At 49.0% G+C, this 16,808-nt stretch overlaps 1 protein-coding gene across 4 annotated transcripts in view; it reads right to left on the bottom strand.

Annotated features, from left to right (window-relative positions):
* The window catches only part of LOC105467372 (serine/threonine-protein kinase MRCK beta), a 133,062-nt gene that overhangs the window by 43,001 nt on the left and 73,253 nt on the right, over positions 1 to 16,808 (bottom strand). For all 4 annotated transcript variants that reach the window (XM_011716931.2, XM_011716933.3, XM_011716930.3 and 1 more), the window contains exons 6-12: positions 13,763 to 13,856; positions 10,368 to 10,568; positions 7,592 to 7,840; positions 4,946 to 5,025; positions 2,727 to 2,893; positions 2,528 to 2,647; positions 875 to 1,008 (exon numbers count right to left, since the gene is read on the bottom strand). In XM_011716931.2, the coding sequence (XP_011715233.1) occupies positions 875 to 1,008; positions 2,528 to 2,647; positions 2,727 to 2,893; positions 4,946 to 5,025; positions 7,592 to 7,840; positions 10,368 to 10,568; positions 13,763 to 13,856 (1,045 nt within the window). The remainder of the gene's footprint in view (positions 1 to 874; positions 1,009 to 2,527; positions 2,648 to 2,726; positions 2,894 to 4,945; positions 5,026 to 7,591; positions 7,841 to 10,367; positions 10,569 to 13,762; positions 13,857 to 16,808) is intronic.

Below are 16,808 nucleotides of genomic sequence, written 5' to 3'. Positions count from 1 at the left end.
GTGACAAAACCCTGAGCAAGCTGGCAGAGCAGCTGCCCACACGTGGACGGGAGGCCTCCCCAGGCCTCTCCGGGCCCACTGGGAGGTACTATGACCCTGTCAAGCAATGAGGTGCCACACACCCCACACTGCACTTCGACAAGTCACTCAGGTGGATGACACCACAGAGTATCTTAAGAAACGATTTGGGTTTGATACCTGGCACATTTTAGAGAACAGATCACAAACTACAGGTTCAAGGATAACATGTATCAATGAATGTATTTTAGAAAACACGTATATAACTAACATGGTGGCACCTGAGCATAAAAGTTTTCCATATATTACTAAAAATGAAATTTATAAAGGAATTATGGGGTGAAATCACCCAGATTTTAACACAGGGCCTTTGCTGCAGTTCCCTGTCATTACTAAGGGGCCCTCTCTAAGAGCAGAGGCCTGGTGGAGAGAAGGGGAGGGCCTGGCTCCAGACACTGCATGTGCTGCCACGGCCACCATGCCCTAAGGACATGAGAAGGAGGAGCTGCACAAGGAAGGAGGAGCTGCACAATGTAGAATACAGTGGGGTGCTGCTTTCTCTGTGGGTCTGAAGTGGAGACTGGAAAGGCTGATTGTGAGGTGGATACCTGCTGTGGGCGAGGGGGTGGAAGGCACCTGCCACTGGGACCCAAGCTCTGCCAACTGACACGGAGGCTGTGCAGCAGGCAGGTGTGGCAGGGGCCCCAGGGCCACGCTTGGCCCTGGTGTCCTGCATGCAGCAGGGACAGCCCATGGGCAGAAGTCCCAAGAGGCCTTCCACCGTCTGCATGAATGTGACCTTACAAAACTCTGCAAGGTCCTGTAAGCCTTTCCCACCCCGAACCGAGCCACCTACCTTGTGCAGCTCCTCCTTCTCCTGCCGGACCACGCGGTGCTGCTTCTCCAGCCCCCGCAGCCGCTGCGTGGAGTCCTCACGCTCTTGGCGAAGCGCCACTGTGTCCTCAAGCTGTCGCTCGAGCCTGTTTGAATCTGGGTAAAAGGGGAAATAAACTGTGTTCCTTTATGTGCAGTGACTGTATGCAAACTTTACGTTAGCTGACTTACTGATAGGAAATTATTTAATAATTCACAACACTCTTTTCCATTCAGAGGTTTTTTTTACTTACACACACACACACACACACAGTGTCACGGGCAGAGCTACCTGCATGCCTGTGCGGAACAGGCTCCCTAGACTTTGATCTGACAGGAATCTCCCCTGAGGACTGGGAGCCCTTGGGTGGCACACACAATCGTCTGCTCAGTCCCTCTAACCTGTGTCACCCAGCATAGTGCCTGGCCCTTGTCCTTTTTCAGTGTGCAAGAAAGGTTTATTTAGTAAGTGACTCAATCAAAGAAGTCCGTTTTTGGATCAGGACAGTGGGGTTCCTGATAGGAAACGCAGAGAAGGTGAGAGATTCGAAGTGTGCTTTGCAGGTGAAGGTCAACTGCAGAGCCAACCTGTGTGAGGTTAAGGCTTAAAAGGGACTGGAGTCAGGCCGGGTGCAGTGGCTCAAGCCTGTAACTCCAGCACTTTGGGAGACCGAGGTCGGCGGATCACGAGGTCAGGAGATGGAGACCACCCTAACACAGTGAAATCCCGTCTCTACTAAAATACAAAAAATTAGCCGGGCGTGGTGGCGGGCACCTGTAGTCCCAGCTACTTGGGAGGCTGAGGCAGGAGAATGGCATGAACCTGGGAGGCGGAGCTTGCAGTGTGCCGAGATCGCACCACTGCACTACAACCTGGGCGACAGAGCGAGACTCCATCTCAAAAAAAACAAACAAAAAAAGTGACTGGAGCCTTCAGGGAACTTTGATAACCCAGGAACCACCAAGAGAAAGTGGTGACGGCAGGTCTAGCGCCTACAACACCAAGGAGCAGGCCGAGTCACTGATTAAGCTTTAGGAGGAAAGCAGCTCTAGGGACTCTGTCTGAGAGCCACAAAGAGGAAAACTGTAACAGAGAAGCAGAAAATAGCCAGATAACGTTCAGATAAAATATTGGGAATTGATTCTAGCTGGTGACTATAAAATAATATCATTAGAACTAAGCCATTTGGGGCTGGGCACGGTGGCTCATGCCTGTAATTTCAGCACTTTGGGAGGCCGAGGTGGTCAGATCACCTGAGGTCAGGAGTTCGAGACCAGCCTGGCCAACATGGTGAAACCCTGTCTCTACTAAAAATACAAAATTAGCCGGGCGTGGTGGCACATGCCTGTAATTCCAGCTACTTGGGAGGCTGAGGCAAGAGAATCACTTGAACCCGGGAGGTGGAGGTTGCAGTGAGCTGAGATTGCACCACTGCACTCCAGCCTGGGGGACAAAAGCAAAACTCTGTCTAAAAAAAAAAAAAGAACTGACCAAAATTTCAGAACTCTAAATAAGCTTGCTAAAGCCTAAGCTTTTTTTCTGCTTTCCCACCTTATGAAAAAGACTCTGAAATTCCCTTTTAAGAGGGTAATGACCAAAAACTGAGACTAAGAAGTCATACTTTTTTAAACATACCTGCTATTTTATTCTTCAAGCGTTCGATTTCTTCATTTAGCTTTTTGATTTCTTTATCTCGGTTTGAATTGCTGAGGGCCCGAGATGAGCCGTGGAGGGACTGCACAGTCTGGGTGGACTCTGAGGGATGGAGAGACAGCGTGAGGTGCAGCCTGGCCACAGCGCCCCCTCCCAGCCCCAGAGCCGACGCCGCCCTCACCTTGCAGCTTCCTGCTCAGCTCCAGCTTCTCCTGTTCCAGCCTCCGAATCCTCCTCTCGTAAGCTTCCATCTGCAGGCTGTGCTCCAGGTCCCGCTGCACATCCTCATCTTTGGTTAATGTGTTGGACTGCATTATGCTCTTCAGAGAGCCTCGATCAGAAAAACAGCTGGGAAATCAAGCAACAGGTTTTGATCTACTGAAAATTCAGCGATTTAATTAGCATCTTCAAACTTCCTGGGGTGAAAGCTAGTCTTTTTAAATTGGCAAACAAAAATACCCAAGAAAAGACTTTCTTGTTTATGGAGCCAAAGTTAGATAAGTGACCGGATGGTCAAGGACACACTGACAAGGGCACGAAAGCGCCTCTGCAAAGGAGGGGAAATGGCATTTCTGAATCATCCCTCACACTTAACTATAAACGCAGAACCAGAAAGCATGGATTTTGCATAAAGCAAGGCTTAAAGGGCAGCCCCAGCTCTTGTCTGGAGGTCAGCAGTGTGCACGGACCATAGAGCTTCCTCGTTTGGCCACCAACTGGCCAAGCAATCCAGACAGCTCTTTCAACCCTTCTTCCCTTGCAGGCTAAGCCACCAATTCTAGCACTGACCAGCATGCTAAGCCCCCTAACAAGGACCAGACCACTGGATGACGTGCACATCCAAGGCACAGGCTGAAGCCCAGGATGGCTCTCATTGCTTTAGGAGTTACTCAGTTCTGCTTAGCTCTTTATGTGACAATGAAGTCAGGAAAATTTTGAGCTCCTATGCTGAGTCCCATAAAGGCACCCAGCCCCCTTTACAGAAGACCTGGTGTTTCTCCACAGGTGGTCTGAGGGTGCTGGGCTGCTCTAGCCCTGCAGGGTCTGTCAAGAGGAGAGCTCTAGGCCTATCTGGCCAAACTACAGCCATGGGCCTGGGACCTGCAAGTGTAACAAGCTCTCAGTGAGCTGGGATGTACCAGAAAGGTCAAGAACCTCTGCACTGGCAGCTGGTAAATCAATATGCCCACCCAGAAAGCCTCCTGCGGGCGGGAAGACAGCAGCGGTCACTTTGGCTTATGGGCTGTTTAACCCTGGCCGACAGCAGCGGTCACTTCGGCTTACGGGCTGTTCAACCCTGGCCTCTCACACCAAAAGAGATTTCCTCCAAGCTAAAGTAGAAATATGGGGATGTCGGCCGGGTGTGGTGGCTCATGCCTGTAATCCTGGCACTTTGGGAGGCCAAGGAGGGCAGATCACGAGGTCAGGAGATCGAGACCACCCTGGCCACTATGGTGAAACTCCATCTCTACTAAAATGAGATTAGTCGGGCATGGTGGCGGGCACCTGTAGTCTCGGCTAATCAGGAGACTGGGGCAGGGGAATTGCTAGAACCCAGGAGGCGGAGGTTGCAGTAAGCTGAGATTGCGCCACTGCACTCCAGTCTGGGCGACAGAGCAAGATCCCGTCTCAAAAAAAATAAAATAAAATAAAAAAAGTATGGGGATATCTCCCTCTCAAGACATTTTCAACTGTGGTTCCAGTTGCCAGAAGACGCTGGGAATCAGATTCTGTGGCACAGTGGGAGCTTCCATTGTCTCATTTCACCTCCCCCACCTCCCTTTCTTCCTAACCCCTCTCCTCTCGGCCCCAGTTTCCTTTTAAAATAGACGTGGACCACCTCAGGCGACACAAATTTGCAAAGAGGCCCATTTGGGACAGGAGCCCACAGCACACAATCCTTACAAAAGGCAGCAGAGTGCTCTGACTGAAGCCAGCTTTCAGCTGAGTGCGTGCGGCAACTGTTCCGCTTGCTGCGGCCGCTGACCGGATCAGAGCTAACCCTGCCAGTGGTGGTGGCCTATCGGTCAGGGGTCGGCAAACTACGGCCTCTGGGAGAAATCCTGCCCGGGGCCTGTTTTTGCACCATCATGAGCATGAACGGTTTTAATATTTTTAAAGGGTTGTAAATAGAAGAACATACAACAAAGGCCATGAAACCTGAATTCTTTACGACCTGGATATCTGTAGAGAAAAAGCCTGCAACCTTGCTATGGTAACACCTGTAGTCATTAGGTGTGTACATTTTAAGAACAAAAACCCATCTCCATCTCCCTTAAGTAATGGCCTCCCAGCACACACCCCACCCACCAGCCCACTCCTAGGGACAGAGTGTGGTGTCTGACTGTTCATCTACCACAAGGGAAGGCTCTCCCTGGGGAATGATAAATCTAGACGTACCTTTCTGTTGTGAATGTAAAACCAATGAATGGCAAATGTAATCCAGAAAAGCCTGTGTGAGAACCAGGAGGTAATATTTCCTGCATAAGAACATACACAACACAAATGAAATCTACATTCAAACCAACAGGTAAAAAGAGGAAAGATGGTTATAGTCATGGTGACGGGAGGCACTGGGCAGAACACGTGGCCTTGGAGAATGCAGACTCCATGATGTCCTCTGCAGGGGAGCTGAGTATGGCAGATCTGTCTTTCTCAAGCCTGGCCCCATTCACTGTATGTACAATAAAGCTCACAGGATACATGCACTGATTCTGATGATGACAATGGCACAGGCCGTTACCAGGTTAGTGATTTTCAAAGACTTCTTAAAGCCACAGAATCCACTGCTTAACACAACTGTGTGCAGAGTGCAACAGTGTGGACAGGCGTGCCCCTCTGAGGACACAGGACAGAGCCTGGGGACACTCAGGTTCTTGACCTGAGACAAGAGGCCACAAGGCAAAAAGGAACCCAAAGGTAGACTATTTTAGGTAAGTTTATTATAACTCTGTTTTTCATTCTGAGGATCTTTCTTTATTAAGAACGATAACCAGGGGCCAGGCACAGTGGTTCATGCCTGTAGTCCCAGCACTTTGGGAGGCTGAGGCGGGTGGACTGCTTGAGACCAGGAGTTCAAGACCAGCCTAGGCCAACATGGTAAAACCCTGTCTCTACTAAAAATACAAAAATTAGCTGGATGTGGCGGCGTGCGCCTGTAATCCCAGCTACTCAAGAGGCCAAAGCTCGAGACTTGATTGAACGTGGGAGGCTGAGGTTGCAGTGAGCTGAGGTTGCATCACTGTACTCCAGCCTGGGTGACAGAACAAGACCAGGCTCAAAAAACAAAAAATACAAGCAAAGGTCTTCATCTGGGAAATTTCAGTGTGGAAGGAGTTGGAGTCTGGAGGTAGAGTCTAAGAAAACAATCCTTTCAACGACAACAATACCTCTTTCTCAGCCTTTTCTCCACGTGGTGTCAAGTTCAGCCCTTATTTTGAATGTGAAGCCATCAAAGCAAGTATTCAGTGCAAACAGATTTAACTTTTCTTTTTTTGAGATGGAGTCTCGCTCTGTCACCTAAGCCGGAATGCAGTGGCGTATTCTCGGGCACTGCAACCTCCACCTCTTGGGTTCAAGCGATTCTCCTGCCTCAGCCTCCCAAGTAGCTGGATTACAGGCACCTGCTATCATGCCCGGCTAATTTTTGTATTTTTAGCAGAGACGGGGTTTCACCATGTTGGCCAGGCTGGTCTCCAACTCCTGACCTCGTGATCCGCCCGCCTCAGCCTCCCAAAGTGCTGGGACTACAGGGGTGAGTCACCGCGCCCGGCCCAGAGAGAACTTTTCCATGGCCCTACAAGGGGTACTTCATAGTTCCTAAGAACCTCTGTTCCTCCTGTCAAACTACTAGGAGTTTCCCCAGGTTCATGGCCATTCATTTTGAGAGGTCCTGGGAATGAAACATACAGAGTGAATGATGATGCTTCAGTGTAAGAAACTCTCTAAATTAACAAGCAACAAAGAAGATTTTCCTTTTATTTGGTTAAATCTCAGTTTGTCTATCCCCAGACAAGTCACACATGTATGGGTTTGATGAGAACAAAAGAATTTTATGAGATATGAGCAAAATTCTCCAGGACCAAAGGTACTGGCTAATGCATCAAAGAGGCCCTGTCAGAGCCGATGGGGACACCAGACGAGTCCCACAGCCAGAACCCAACTCTGAAAATCCTGATCTTAAACATCAGTGCGGAGACTCAACATCTGTTATCATCATCTTTGTTCTAAACTCTTGCTGTATAAAGAAACATCAATGCAGACACAAAGCACTGTAATGTTAGAAAGATTTAACGTGCTCTCACATGCAAGGAAAAGACCAGGAACTGAGAGGCCGCCACACTGCCTGTGGGACTGTAGGCTGAGCTCATGTCTTGGCGTCTTTCAACCTAAAAAACCTAAAATGCGGTGACAGGGTTGCAGTGAAGCTCTAATACAATGATGTATGTGACACTGCTTTGAAAAGTATCAAGTAGGCTGGGCACGGTGGCTCATGCCTGTAATCCCAGCACTTTGGGAGGCAGAGGTGGGTGGATCATGTGGTCAGGAGATCGAGACTATCCTGGCCAACATGGTGAAACCCCGTCTCTACTATAAACACAAAAATTAGCTGCATGCGGTGGTGCATGCCTGTAATCCCAGCTACTCGGGAGGCTGAGGCAGGAGAATGGCTTGAACCAGGGAGTCAGAGGTTGCAGAGAGCCGAGATCGCACCACTGCACTCCAGCCTGGTGACAGAGCAAGACTCTGCCTCAAAAAAAAAAAAAAAAAGTATCAAGTACCGTGAAAATAAAAGCAAAAGTATTTCTGTTGAGTTCCAAAACTTTAAAAGAGTTGTTTAACTCAATTTTACTCAAACTGAGTCATCCATCATTTTTTAAAGGAATATTAACGACCCAGCTGAAGACTGGAATAAAAAGCACACTGTGTCTTAAGAGCCAAATTTCACAGCTTTATGCTGTACTGACTTGATAAGCAACGCGCTCAGCGCAGCACCGCACGTCAGACCCACAGCCAGCAAGCCTGAGACCGGTGCTTTCCACTCACCGTGTTTCTCAGCACATCGTCGTCCACGTCAAAGTTGGATGTGTCAGAGGGACTGCTCACGTCGGGAATGTAAGGTGCTTCTAGGTTTCGTATATTTTCCCAATTCAGACCTTCAAAAAACGCATGCTTTTTGAAATCCTCTATTCCATTCTGCCCCAGCCGGCGCTCTCTACTGCAGATCAGTCTCTGGATGAGGTCCTTCGCTTCTTCAGAAACATCCGTGACATGGGACGGGAACTGGAATCGCTCCTGCAAGGGGTGGCAAAAACACTGGTGGACAGGTGGACGCATTCAGAGAGTTTAAGGTGTACGGACATTATAGGAAACAAAGTAGAAATGGCAGCTCCAAAGCAGGTCGCTTTTTATTTCATGGGAACGAAATGCAATCCAAAGCTAATACATTTCCATTCCCAAAAGGCAAACAAGAAAACCAGTGGTCCTTCTGGTTTTACTCGTTGTAGACTTGGGACCACATTGCAAGTAAATGACACATTTTTACCTATGGAGGTGGCAAGGAATGTGGGAAACATGCCGTGCGCGGCAAGAGGGACAGGCGCAGCCCCGTGAGAATGCACCGTGTAAGCGTCACGGCGGTTCCGCTTCTGGAAACTCGCATTACGAAAGCAGTGGCTAAGAGAAAACACAACATGCACTGTATTCTGACCAAGAAAACTGCAAATTACCTCCACGCCCATCAAAAAGGAGACTCGTTAAAAAAGATACCAGTTGGGCACAGTGACTCACGCCTGTAATCCCAGCACTTTGGAAGGCCGAGGCGGGCAGATCACCTGAGGTCAGGAGTTCCAGACCATCCTGACCAACGAGGTGAAACCCCATCTCTACTAAAAATACAAAAATTACCAGGCATGGTGGCGGCCTGTAATCCCAGCTACTTGGGAGGCTGAGGCAGGAGAATCGCTTAAACTCGGGAGGTGCAAGTTGCAGTGAGCCAAGACCACGCCACTGCACTCCAGCCTGGGTGACAAGGGCAAGATTCCATCTCAAAACAAAAAAGATGGGGCACAAAAAAAGAGGAACATGTCCGTGTGCTGATATAGAAAGACACCAAAGATACAATGACAAAAAACTGTTTATATGTAACATGACGCCACATATCTAAACACACACATGCACACACGCACACACACACGTGCTTAGGTCTGCTGAGGCCACACACCCTCATGGTAGAGTGGGCTAAGAGCTGAGCCACCACCTTTGTCATCTGCAGAAAGGAACAACAATGTCACCTGCTTCACGAGGTGCCTGACCCAAGCGCCCACAGGTGGTTAGCGCTCAGGGACTGCTGGCAGGCTCTTAGTAATAATTAAGTCCCAATTGTTACTTTTACAGAATTTGTCACTAAGAAGTGGATGAGGAGATTTTCATTACCTATAATACGCATTTTTGCATTGTCTGAAGTTTTTATAGGGGGTATATATTAATTTATAAATAAAAAATATGCTTCTACTTTGGGAAAAACATTTTTTAAAACTGTTTAACTTTTGCTTTGATTTGGAGTTAAATGGAAAACCAGTTACCACTTTAGTGTTAATCTGCTCACTATGAGAGCAAACTGTGGGAGACACTGGCTGGAGGACAGGCCGTCACTCAATCAGGATCATCCTGGGATTTGCGTGTGCATAGGAGGGAAACGCTATGAGCATGCTGCTAGAGAGGGTGAAATCAGCATTAGAAAGACACATGACTCTCCGGGTGAGACGGCTCACGCCTGTAATCTCTGCACTTTGGGAGGCCAAGGCCGGTGGACTGCCTGAGGTCAGGAGTTCGAGACCAGCCTTGCTAACATGGTGAAACCCTGTCTCTACTAAAAATACCAAAAAATTAGCCAGGTGTGGTGGCAGGCACCTATAATCCCAGCTACTCAGGAAACTGAGGCAGGAGAATTGCTTGAACCTGGGAGGTATAGCCGAGACTGCAGCATTGCACTCCAGCCTGGGCGACAACAGCAAAACTCTGATTAAAAAGAAAAGAAAAGAAAAGAAAAAAAAAAGGCAGGAGAATGGCTTGAACCCAGGAGGCAGAGGTTGCAGTGAGCCGAGATCGCGCCATTGCACTCCAGCCTGGGTGACAGAGTGAGACTCCGTCTCAAAAAAGAAAGACAAATGACTAAGGAAAATTTTTTAAAAGAAATAAAAAATATCAGACAGAAGAGAAAATGATAAAAAGGAAAACAAAGGAGGTGGAGAGAGGTGACATGGAAATAAGAAAGTGAACAGTTTGGAAAGGGAAGGAGGAGAAGAGGAAACAGGATGGGGAGGATGAAGGGCTCCACCATCTGGAGACATGTGATCATTTACAGGGACTGATTTCTGGGGAACAGACTTGAGAATCAAAGTTGACATCTAACCAGTGAGTCTAGAGCCACATGACAAGGGCCCACCTGGACCCCCCACTGGCTAACCCCGGGCGCCTCACTCCACATGCCTATGCAGACGACGCGTCTGTCTGTAGAAACCTGCCTCCCGTCCAGGAAGCCAGCTCGGATTGGCCAGCATCCTTCCCCTGAGAGTGGGGGTGGGCGTCACCCTCAGAACCTCCTTCCCCTTCCTCTGGCGTCCACATCTCCTGGTGTCGACCCCGCCTCCGGATGCCTTCTCCGATGTCTACTCCAGTCCGCCTGTCCTCAGTTTGGTCTAAACCCTGACATCTCTTCCTGAACTGCTCGCGTCGCTGCCTAATGGATCTTCCTGCACTAGTTGTGCTCTCTGTTCTTTAGGCCTGAGCCAGGTACCAAAATAAAAATGCAACGTCTTACTTCATGGTTCATGATCTTCCCGTAGGTCTCCACGAGTGACTCTGCATAAAACGGCGTTTCTCCATAGAGCATCTCATACATGCAGACCCCCAGAGACCACCAGTCACACTCAGGCCCGTATTTGCCCATGCCGTCCTCCATCGCCTGCAGGATCTCCGGCGAGATGTAGTCAGGGGTGCCCACGGCCACGGAGGACTGCACCTTAGGGGAGAAGGAGGTGCTGAAGGAAACCCTAGGGCATCTCCAATCACATATTTCCAACTACCTTCTCTACAATATAGCAGAGGCAGAAAATGAAATAATTATAGAAAAAAACTGATGAATGATTATGTTTTTTAAACCCAGTAATTCAAGCTGAGTATAGTGGCTCCAGCCTGTAGCCTCAGCTACTTAGGAGGTTGAGGCAGGAGAACAGCTTGAGCCCAGGAGCTCAAGGCCAACACGGGCAACATGGTCCCCAACCCTGTCTCTAACGAAACAAAACAGAATTTAAAAATCTCAATAATGTAAAATTCAATGCAAATAAATATTCTCTTGAAGCACTAAACATTATGCAGCTCCCAGAACACATGAAACTCTTGTACACATGGTCTGTCAATACCCAAATACCAGCCACAGCCCCAAACAGTGCCTCTCCAATCCCCCAGGGTTGGCATTTCCCACTCTCTGTGGCTGCTCCCCGTGTGATGCGGGGGCCACGCGTGCATATTTCCCACTCTCTGTGGCTGCTCCCCGTGTCATGCGGGGGCCACGCGTGCACGGCCGGCCTTTCTTAGCTTCACGTGCAGCACGCAGGGACTCTTGTGCAGGGTCTCTTGTTAGAATAGAGACCCCGGTGGGGCCCAAGAGGCTGCATTTCTAACAAGCTTCTGGGGGTGCTAAGGCTGCTCACCTGCAGCCCACCCTGTGGTCGTCCTCATGGGAACATGCAGAAGTTGGTCCAGGCATTAGCTGGGTGCATTCCCTGGACAGGGAACCAGCAGGCTAAGACCGCTCCTACCCCCGCCAAAGGGAGAAAACAGCTCCCCTACTATCCACAGTAGCAGGCCCGTGGCAGAGCACAGTGACACCTCTGCAGAAAGCTGCGAGGGCATGGGTCACCTCAGAACAAGCAGGAGGAGCCTGGCGAAGCTGAGAAATCATCTACCCAGAGAGTACGATGGAGAGCACAGGGCCATCCCCAGGGGCTGAGTCTGAGGCTCAGGCAGGAACTGGAGACAACCACCACAGGCCTGTCTGGGGAAGGCCAGACTCTCCCGAGGGTCCCCTCTGGGAAGAGAGAAACAGGGTCCAAGCAGCACCCCGGAGCCAGTGGTGTGAGAACTGCTCAGGCTGAATGATCAGCAGAGAACTCTGCCTCCGTCACTTCCCTACACGAGTGCGTGGCCAGACCACAGGAGCTCCTACAGACAGCGGGACCACTGGGGTGCTGGGCAGTGACTCCATGATGAACGACTACTGTGACGGGGTGGAGTGGAGGCGAGGAGGGCAACCCGTGCTCTGGTTATACCGTGACGGGGTGGAGTGGAGGTGAGGAGGGCAACCCGTGCTCTGGTTATACCGTGACGGGGTGGTGTCGTCTGGTTATACCGTGACAGGGTGGTGTGGAGGTGAGGAGGGCAACCCGTGCTCTGGTTATACCGTGACGGGGTGGTGTCGTCTGGTTATACTGTGACGGGGTGGAGTGGAGGTGAGGAGGGCAACCCATGCTCTGGTTATACCGTGACGGGGTGGTGTGGTCTGGTTACACCGTGATGGGGTGGTGTGGAGGTGAGGAGGGTAACTCGTGCTCTGGTTATACTGTGACGGGATGGTGTGGAGGTGAGGAGGGTAACCCGTGCTCTGGTTATACTGTGACGGGGTGGAGTGGAGGTGAGGAGGGTAACTCGTACTCTGGTTATACAGGGGTGGAGTGGAGGTGAGGAGGGTAACCCGTGCTCTGGTTATACTGTGACGGGGTGGTGTGGAGGTGAGGAGGGTAACCCGTGCTCTGGTTATACAGGGTGGAGTGGAGGTGAGGAGGGTAACCCGTGCTCTGGTTATACTGTGTCAGGGTGGTGTGGAGGTGAGGAGGGTAACCCGTGCTCTGGTTATACCGTGACGGGGTGGTGTGGAGGTGAGGAGGGTAACCCGTGCTCTGGTTATACTGTGACGGGGTGGTGTGGAGGTGAGGAGGGTAACCCGTGCTCTGGTTACACAGGGGTGGTGTGGAGGTGAGGAGGGTAACTCGTGCTCTGGTTATACAGGGGTGGTGTGGAGGTGAGGAGGGTAACTCGTGCTCTGGTTATACCGTGACGGGGTGGTGTGGAGGTGAGGAGGGTAACCTGTGCTCTGGTTATACTGTGACGGGGTGGTGTGGAGGTGAGGAGGGTAACCCGTGTTCTGGTTCAGACCTGTTCTAGTCACTGGAAGACGACTAGTGAGTGGAGGACAGCACCCGCCTACCAATTAATCAATATGTGGTCAAGACTTTTAAAAACAAGAGACTGGCTTTGTGGAATGAAAACGAGCAAATTGCGTTACTCCTTATAAAACGCTGTCAACTGAAGCCAGTTACGTGGGCTCTTCTACTAGTGCTTGAAAATCCACTAGTAGGAAAGAAAGGGATTGCTCTCTTTCAGAAAAGTATTTTATGTTAGACCGTAGGATAAGTGCAGGTTTTAAAGAGGAAAAGACTCCAAACATGTAAGAACAAAACTGCAACAGTGGCCACAGACGCAGTGAAAGCAGTTTGCTGGAAGCAGCTGCCAACAGGGTATGAGCAGACCCGGGACTGCCCCCATCAGGCTACTCAGCCATGCTGCTGGTCTGACTGTGTGGTGGAGACCACAGGGGCCTGTGGCCCGAGCCTGAGTCTCCTGGTGACAGCCGGTCCAGGGCAGCCTCTTGTTCTCCCCTGCTGGTGGGAGTGTCAGCTGGCCCCGGAACGCTGAGCACCAGGACTCTGTTTCTAGGTCTACAACACCCACAGAGAGGAAACCCCTAGCAGGAAGTTACCTGCCCAAACACAAGTGAGAAAATACAGTTACATGGTTAATGCCTGCCCACCCGACCAGCCTGGACAGGGCACTTTAAGGAAGCAGAGAGTGCCCTCGATCTGCTATAGGACTGGCATGCTTTTAGCCACCTTGGGATTGAGGCAACCTGACAACTCCCATTCTGGAAGGCACACATATTATTTTCGTAAACATAAAAAGCAATAAAGATGCTTTCCAACTTAATTTTTATTTGGGAAACGAAACTCCCCAAATAGAAAATTTCAACTATCTCCAAAATTGATTCGTTTTCTTAATTAATGTACTTGGTTTCTTCATTGTACCTCAAATTGAAAACTTCCCTTCTAACTACAAGCCAAACCCAAAACCAAATGGAAAATCTCCAACAAAAATACCTACAGTTCCATCATCATTCATCTTCAAACATGATCCAAAGTCAGCCAGGCGGATATGACCATTCACGTCCAAAAGGACATTGTCAGGTTTAATGTCTCTGTTAGTAAAATAAATACACAAATTAACCATCTCCATGCAACACATTAGGTAGGTCAAAGCCCTTAACTCGTGGTGATCAGATGAAGAAATGCTAATATCCTCTTGTGAACAGCTGTCACCATCCAGTACAAATGCCTCTGCGTGACATTTATCTGGCACCATGGCGGCCGAAGTCATATCACTGCCCCTCGTTTAGTCCCCAATTACCTTGGCGAGGCCTTGTGACGATTCCTACTCGTCTTCCCACCCAGCTAATGAACCCCTCCTGAGCATCTCCTTGGTCCCAGGCACCGCTCTCCAGCCCACCCACCTATGCACGTGACAACGCTGCCCCTGCCTTCATGAAGCCTGCACACGAACTGAGGTGCGGCAAACACAAATAGGCACTGCTGTCTCAGGCAGGCTCACACGGTGCAAGCTCTGTGCTGAGTACCATGGAAAACAGGAACGGGACAAAGGGACGGAGGGACACACGTGGAGGGAGCTGGCTGGTGGCTGCCACACAGAGAGACGGCAGTGGCCAGACGAGGTCCAGGAGGCAGGTGGTGATCTGGGGGAAGACTGCTGCAAACCGCCCCATACCCCCAACACTGCACTTTATAGATGAAGACATGGAAGCTGAGCCAACTGCCCACAGTTACAGAGCAGCGCGTGCTGGAGCAGGAACATAAACACAGGTCAGTCCCACTAACGCCTGTTTCTGAACTACTTTTTGTGTGCTCCCAAACACATGTGTGGGTGTGGGGCACCTTGGAGCATGAACGCTTTTTTCTGGCAGAATAAGCTTACGTGACTGAACAGTATGAATGCTAACAAACTTTAAAAACAAAGAAAGACACTCAGCAAAAGACAAGCACAAGTATGTTCCCAGCGGCACCACTTGTAGCAGCCAAAAGGCAGAAACAATCTAAATCTCCGCCTCCAAGAGAATGGGTAAGTAAGCCAGGCTATACTCGCGTGATGGACACCACACCCCAATGAGAACAGATGGGTACCAACTACCCCAGCCACATGAATCAATCTCACATAAACATGGGCAGATGACAATTCTTACCTCAAAACCAGAAACAAAAACACAAAGCAAAAGAAATCCTAGCATATAACACTCCAAACTGAAATAAAATACCCTCAAATAAACATTCAGGAATACGAAAAAGAAAACAAAATCCCACAATCACACACACACACACACACACACACGGCTAGGTGCAGTAGCTCACAAACTATAATCCTAGCACTTTGGGAGGCTGAGGCAAGAGAACTGCTTGGACCTTGGGAGGTGGAGGCTGTAGTGATTGTGATTACACCACTGCACTCTAGCCTGGGCGACAGAGCAAGACCCTGTCTCAAAACACAAAAACACACACACACACACACACACACGCAAAAACACGCACATGCACTCACTAGACAAAAGCGTGCAGAAAAGAAGAGCTGATTTAACTTAGGGAAGAAATAGAAGAAACATAAAATCTTATCAGAAATGAAGATCAAATTATAAGAGGTCCAAACAAGAATAAATTGAAACAAAAATCTAATGGAAAAATTGAAGAAAGGGAAGAAAAGATCTAGAAGAATAAAATGAGGTAAAGAAAGAAGGAAAAGCAGTCAGATAGGAAGCAGCTAGAGGCTGATGTGGGAGACAGGCAAAGAAGGCCCAACAGGTGCATAACTGGAGTCCCTGAAAGAAATCAAAACAAAACATGACTAACATCTAACTACAATCCAAGAGAACTTTCCAAAAATTAAAAGAAAAAAAAAAAAAAACCTGAATCTAGAATGAGAGGGCCCATTAAAGATTAAAAAAAAAAAAAAATATGAACGTCCTCTTTTTTGAAGCCAGCCAAGTTGATATTGATGTTCATATGATAAGAAAAGCCAGAAAAACCCTGAAGAGTGAGCTGTGACGGGGGGATCAGGCCCAGATGATTTCAAAACACACTACACAGCCTTCCTAGTTAAAGCAGTGACGTGCTAGTGTGTGCAGAGGCAGAGAGAAAATGGAATAGAGTAGAATGTCTAGAAACAAACCAACTACATGAAGAAATCAAGTACAGGACAAAGATAATACAAATCACTGGGGCAAAGATAGACTTAATAAGTTGGTGGTGTGACAACTGGAGAGCCATTTAAAGATAAAATCAGGGCCGGGCACAGTGGCTCCTGCCATCCCATCACTTTGTGAGGCCGAGGTGGATGGATCACAAGGTCAGGAGATCGAGACCATCCTGGCTAACACAGTGAAACCCCGTCTCTACTAAAAATACAAAAAACTAGCTGGGTGAGGTGGCGGGCGCCTGTAGTCCCAGCTACTCGGGAGGCTGAGGCAGGAGAATGGCGTGAACCCGGGAGGCGGAGCTTGCAGTGAGCTGAGATCGCGCCACTGCACTCCAGCCTGGGCGACAGAGCGAGACTCCGTCTCAAAAACAAACAAACAAACAAACAAACAAACAAAAAAAAACAACCCCATAAAATTAGAACGCTTCTTTGTGCCATATATAAGAACAAACCTGAAACAGACCCAAGCTCCACACGGAACAGACTAAACTATATGAATGAAAAACTAAAAATACTGAAAAACAAAACAAAACAACCCCTCCCCCGCCAAAAAAAAAAACCAACACATGGGTTTTCTTTTTCCGGGGGTAAGAAAAGGATTTCTCATTCAATTACATACAAAAATTTTTAAAAATCGGTGTGGCAAAAAACCACAATGAACCACATCAAAAAACAAATGGCAAACTGGGGAAAAATATTTGTAATATATATCACAAATGAAAAGCAAATACTTCTTTAAGAATTGGGGGAAAAGGCCAGGCGCGGTGGCTCACGCCTGTAATCCCAGCACTTTGGGAGGCCGAGGCGGGCGGATCACAAGGTCAGGAGATCGAGACCATGGTGAAACCCCGTCTCTACTAAAAATAGAAAAAATTAGCCGGGCACAGTGGCG

This window comes from Macaca nemestrina, chromosome 7 (assembly GCF_043159975.1).
Source record: "Macaca nemestrina isolate mMacNem1 chromosome 7, mMacNem.hap1, whole genome shotgun sequence".
Lineage (NCBI taxonomy): Eukaryota > Metazoa > Chordata > Mammalia > Primates > Cercopithecidae > Macaca > Macaca nemestrina.
This window is presented reverse-complemented; position numbering and strand designations above follow the sequence as displayed.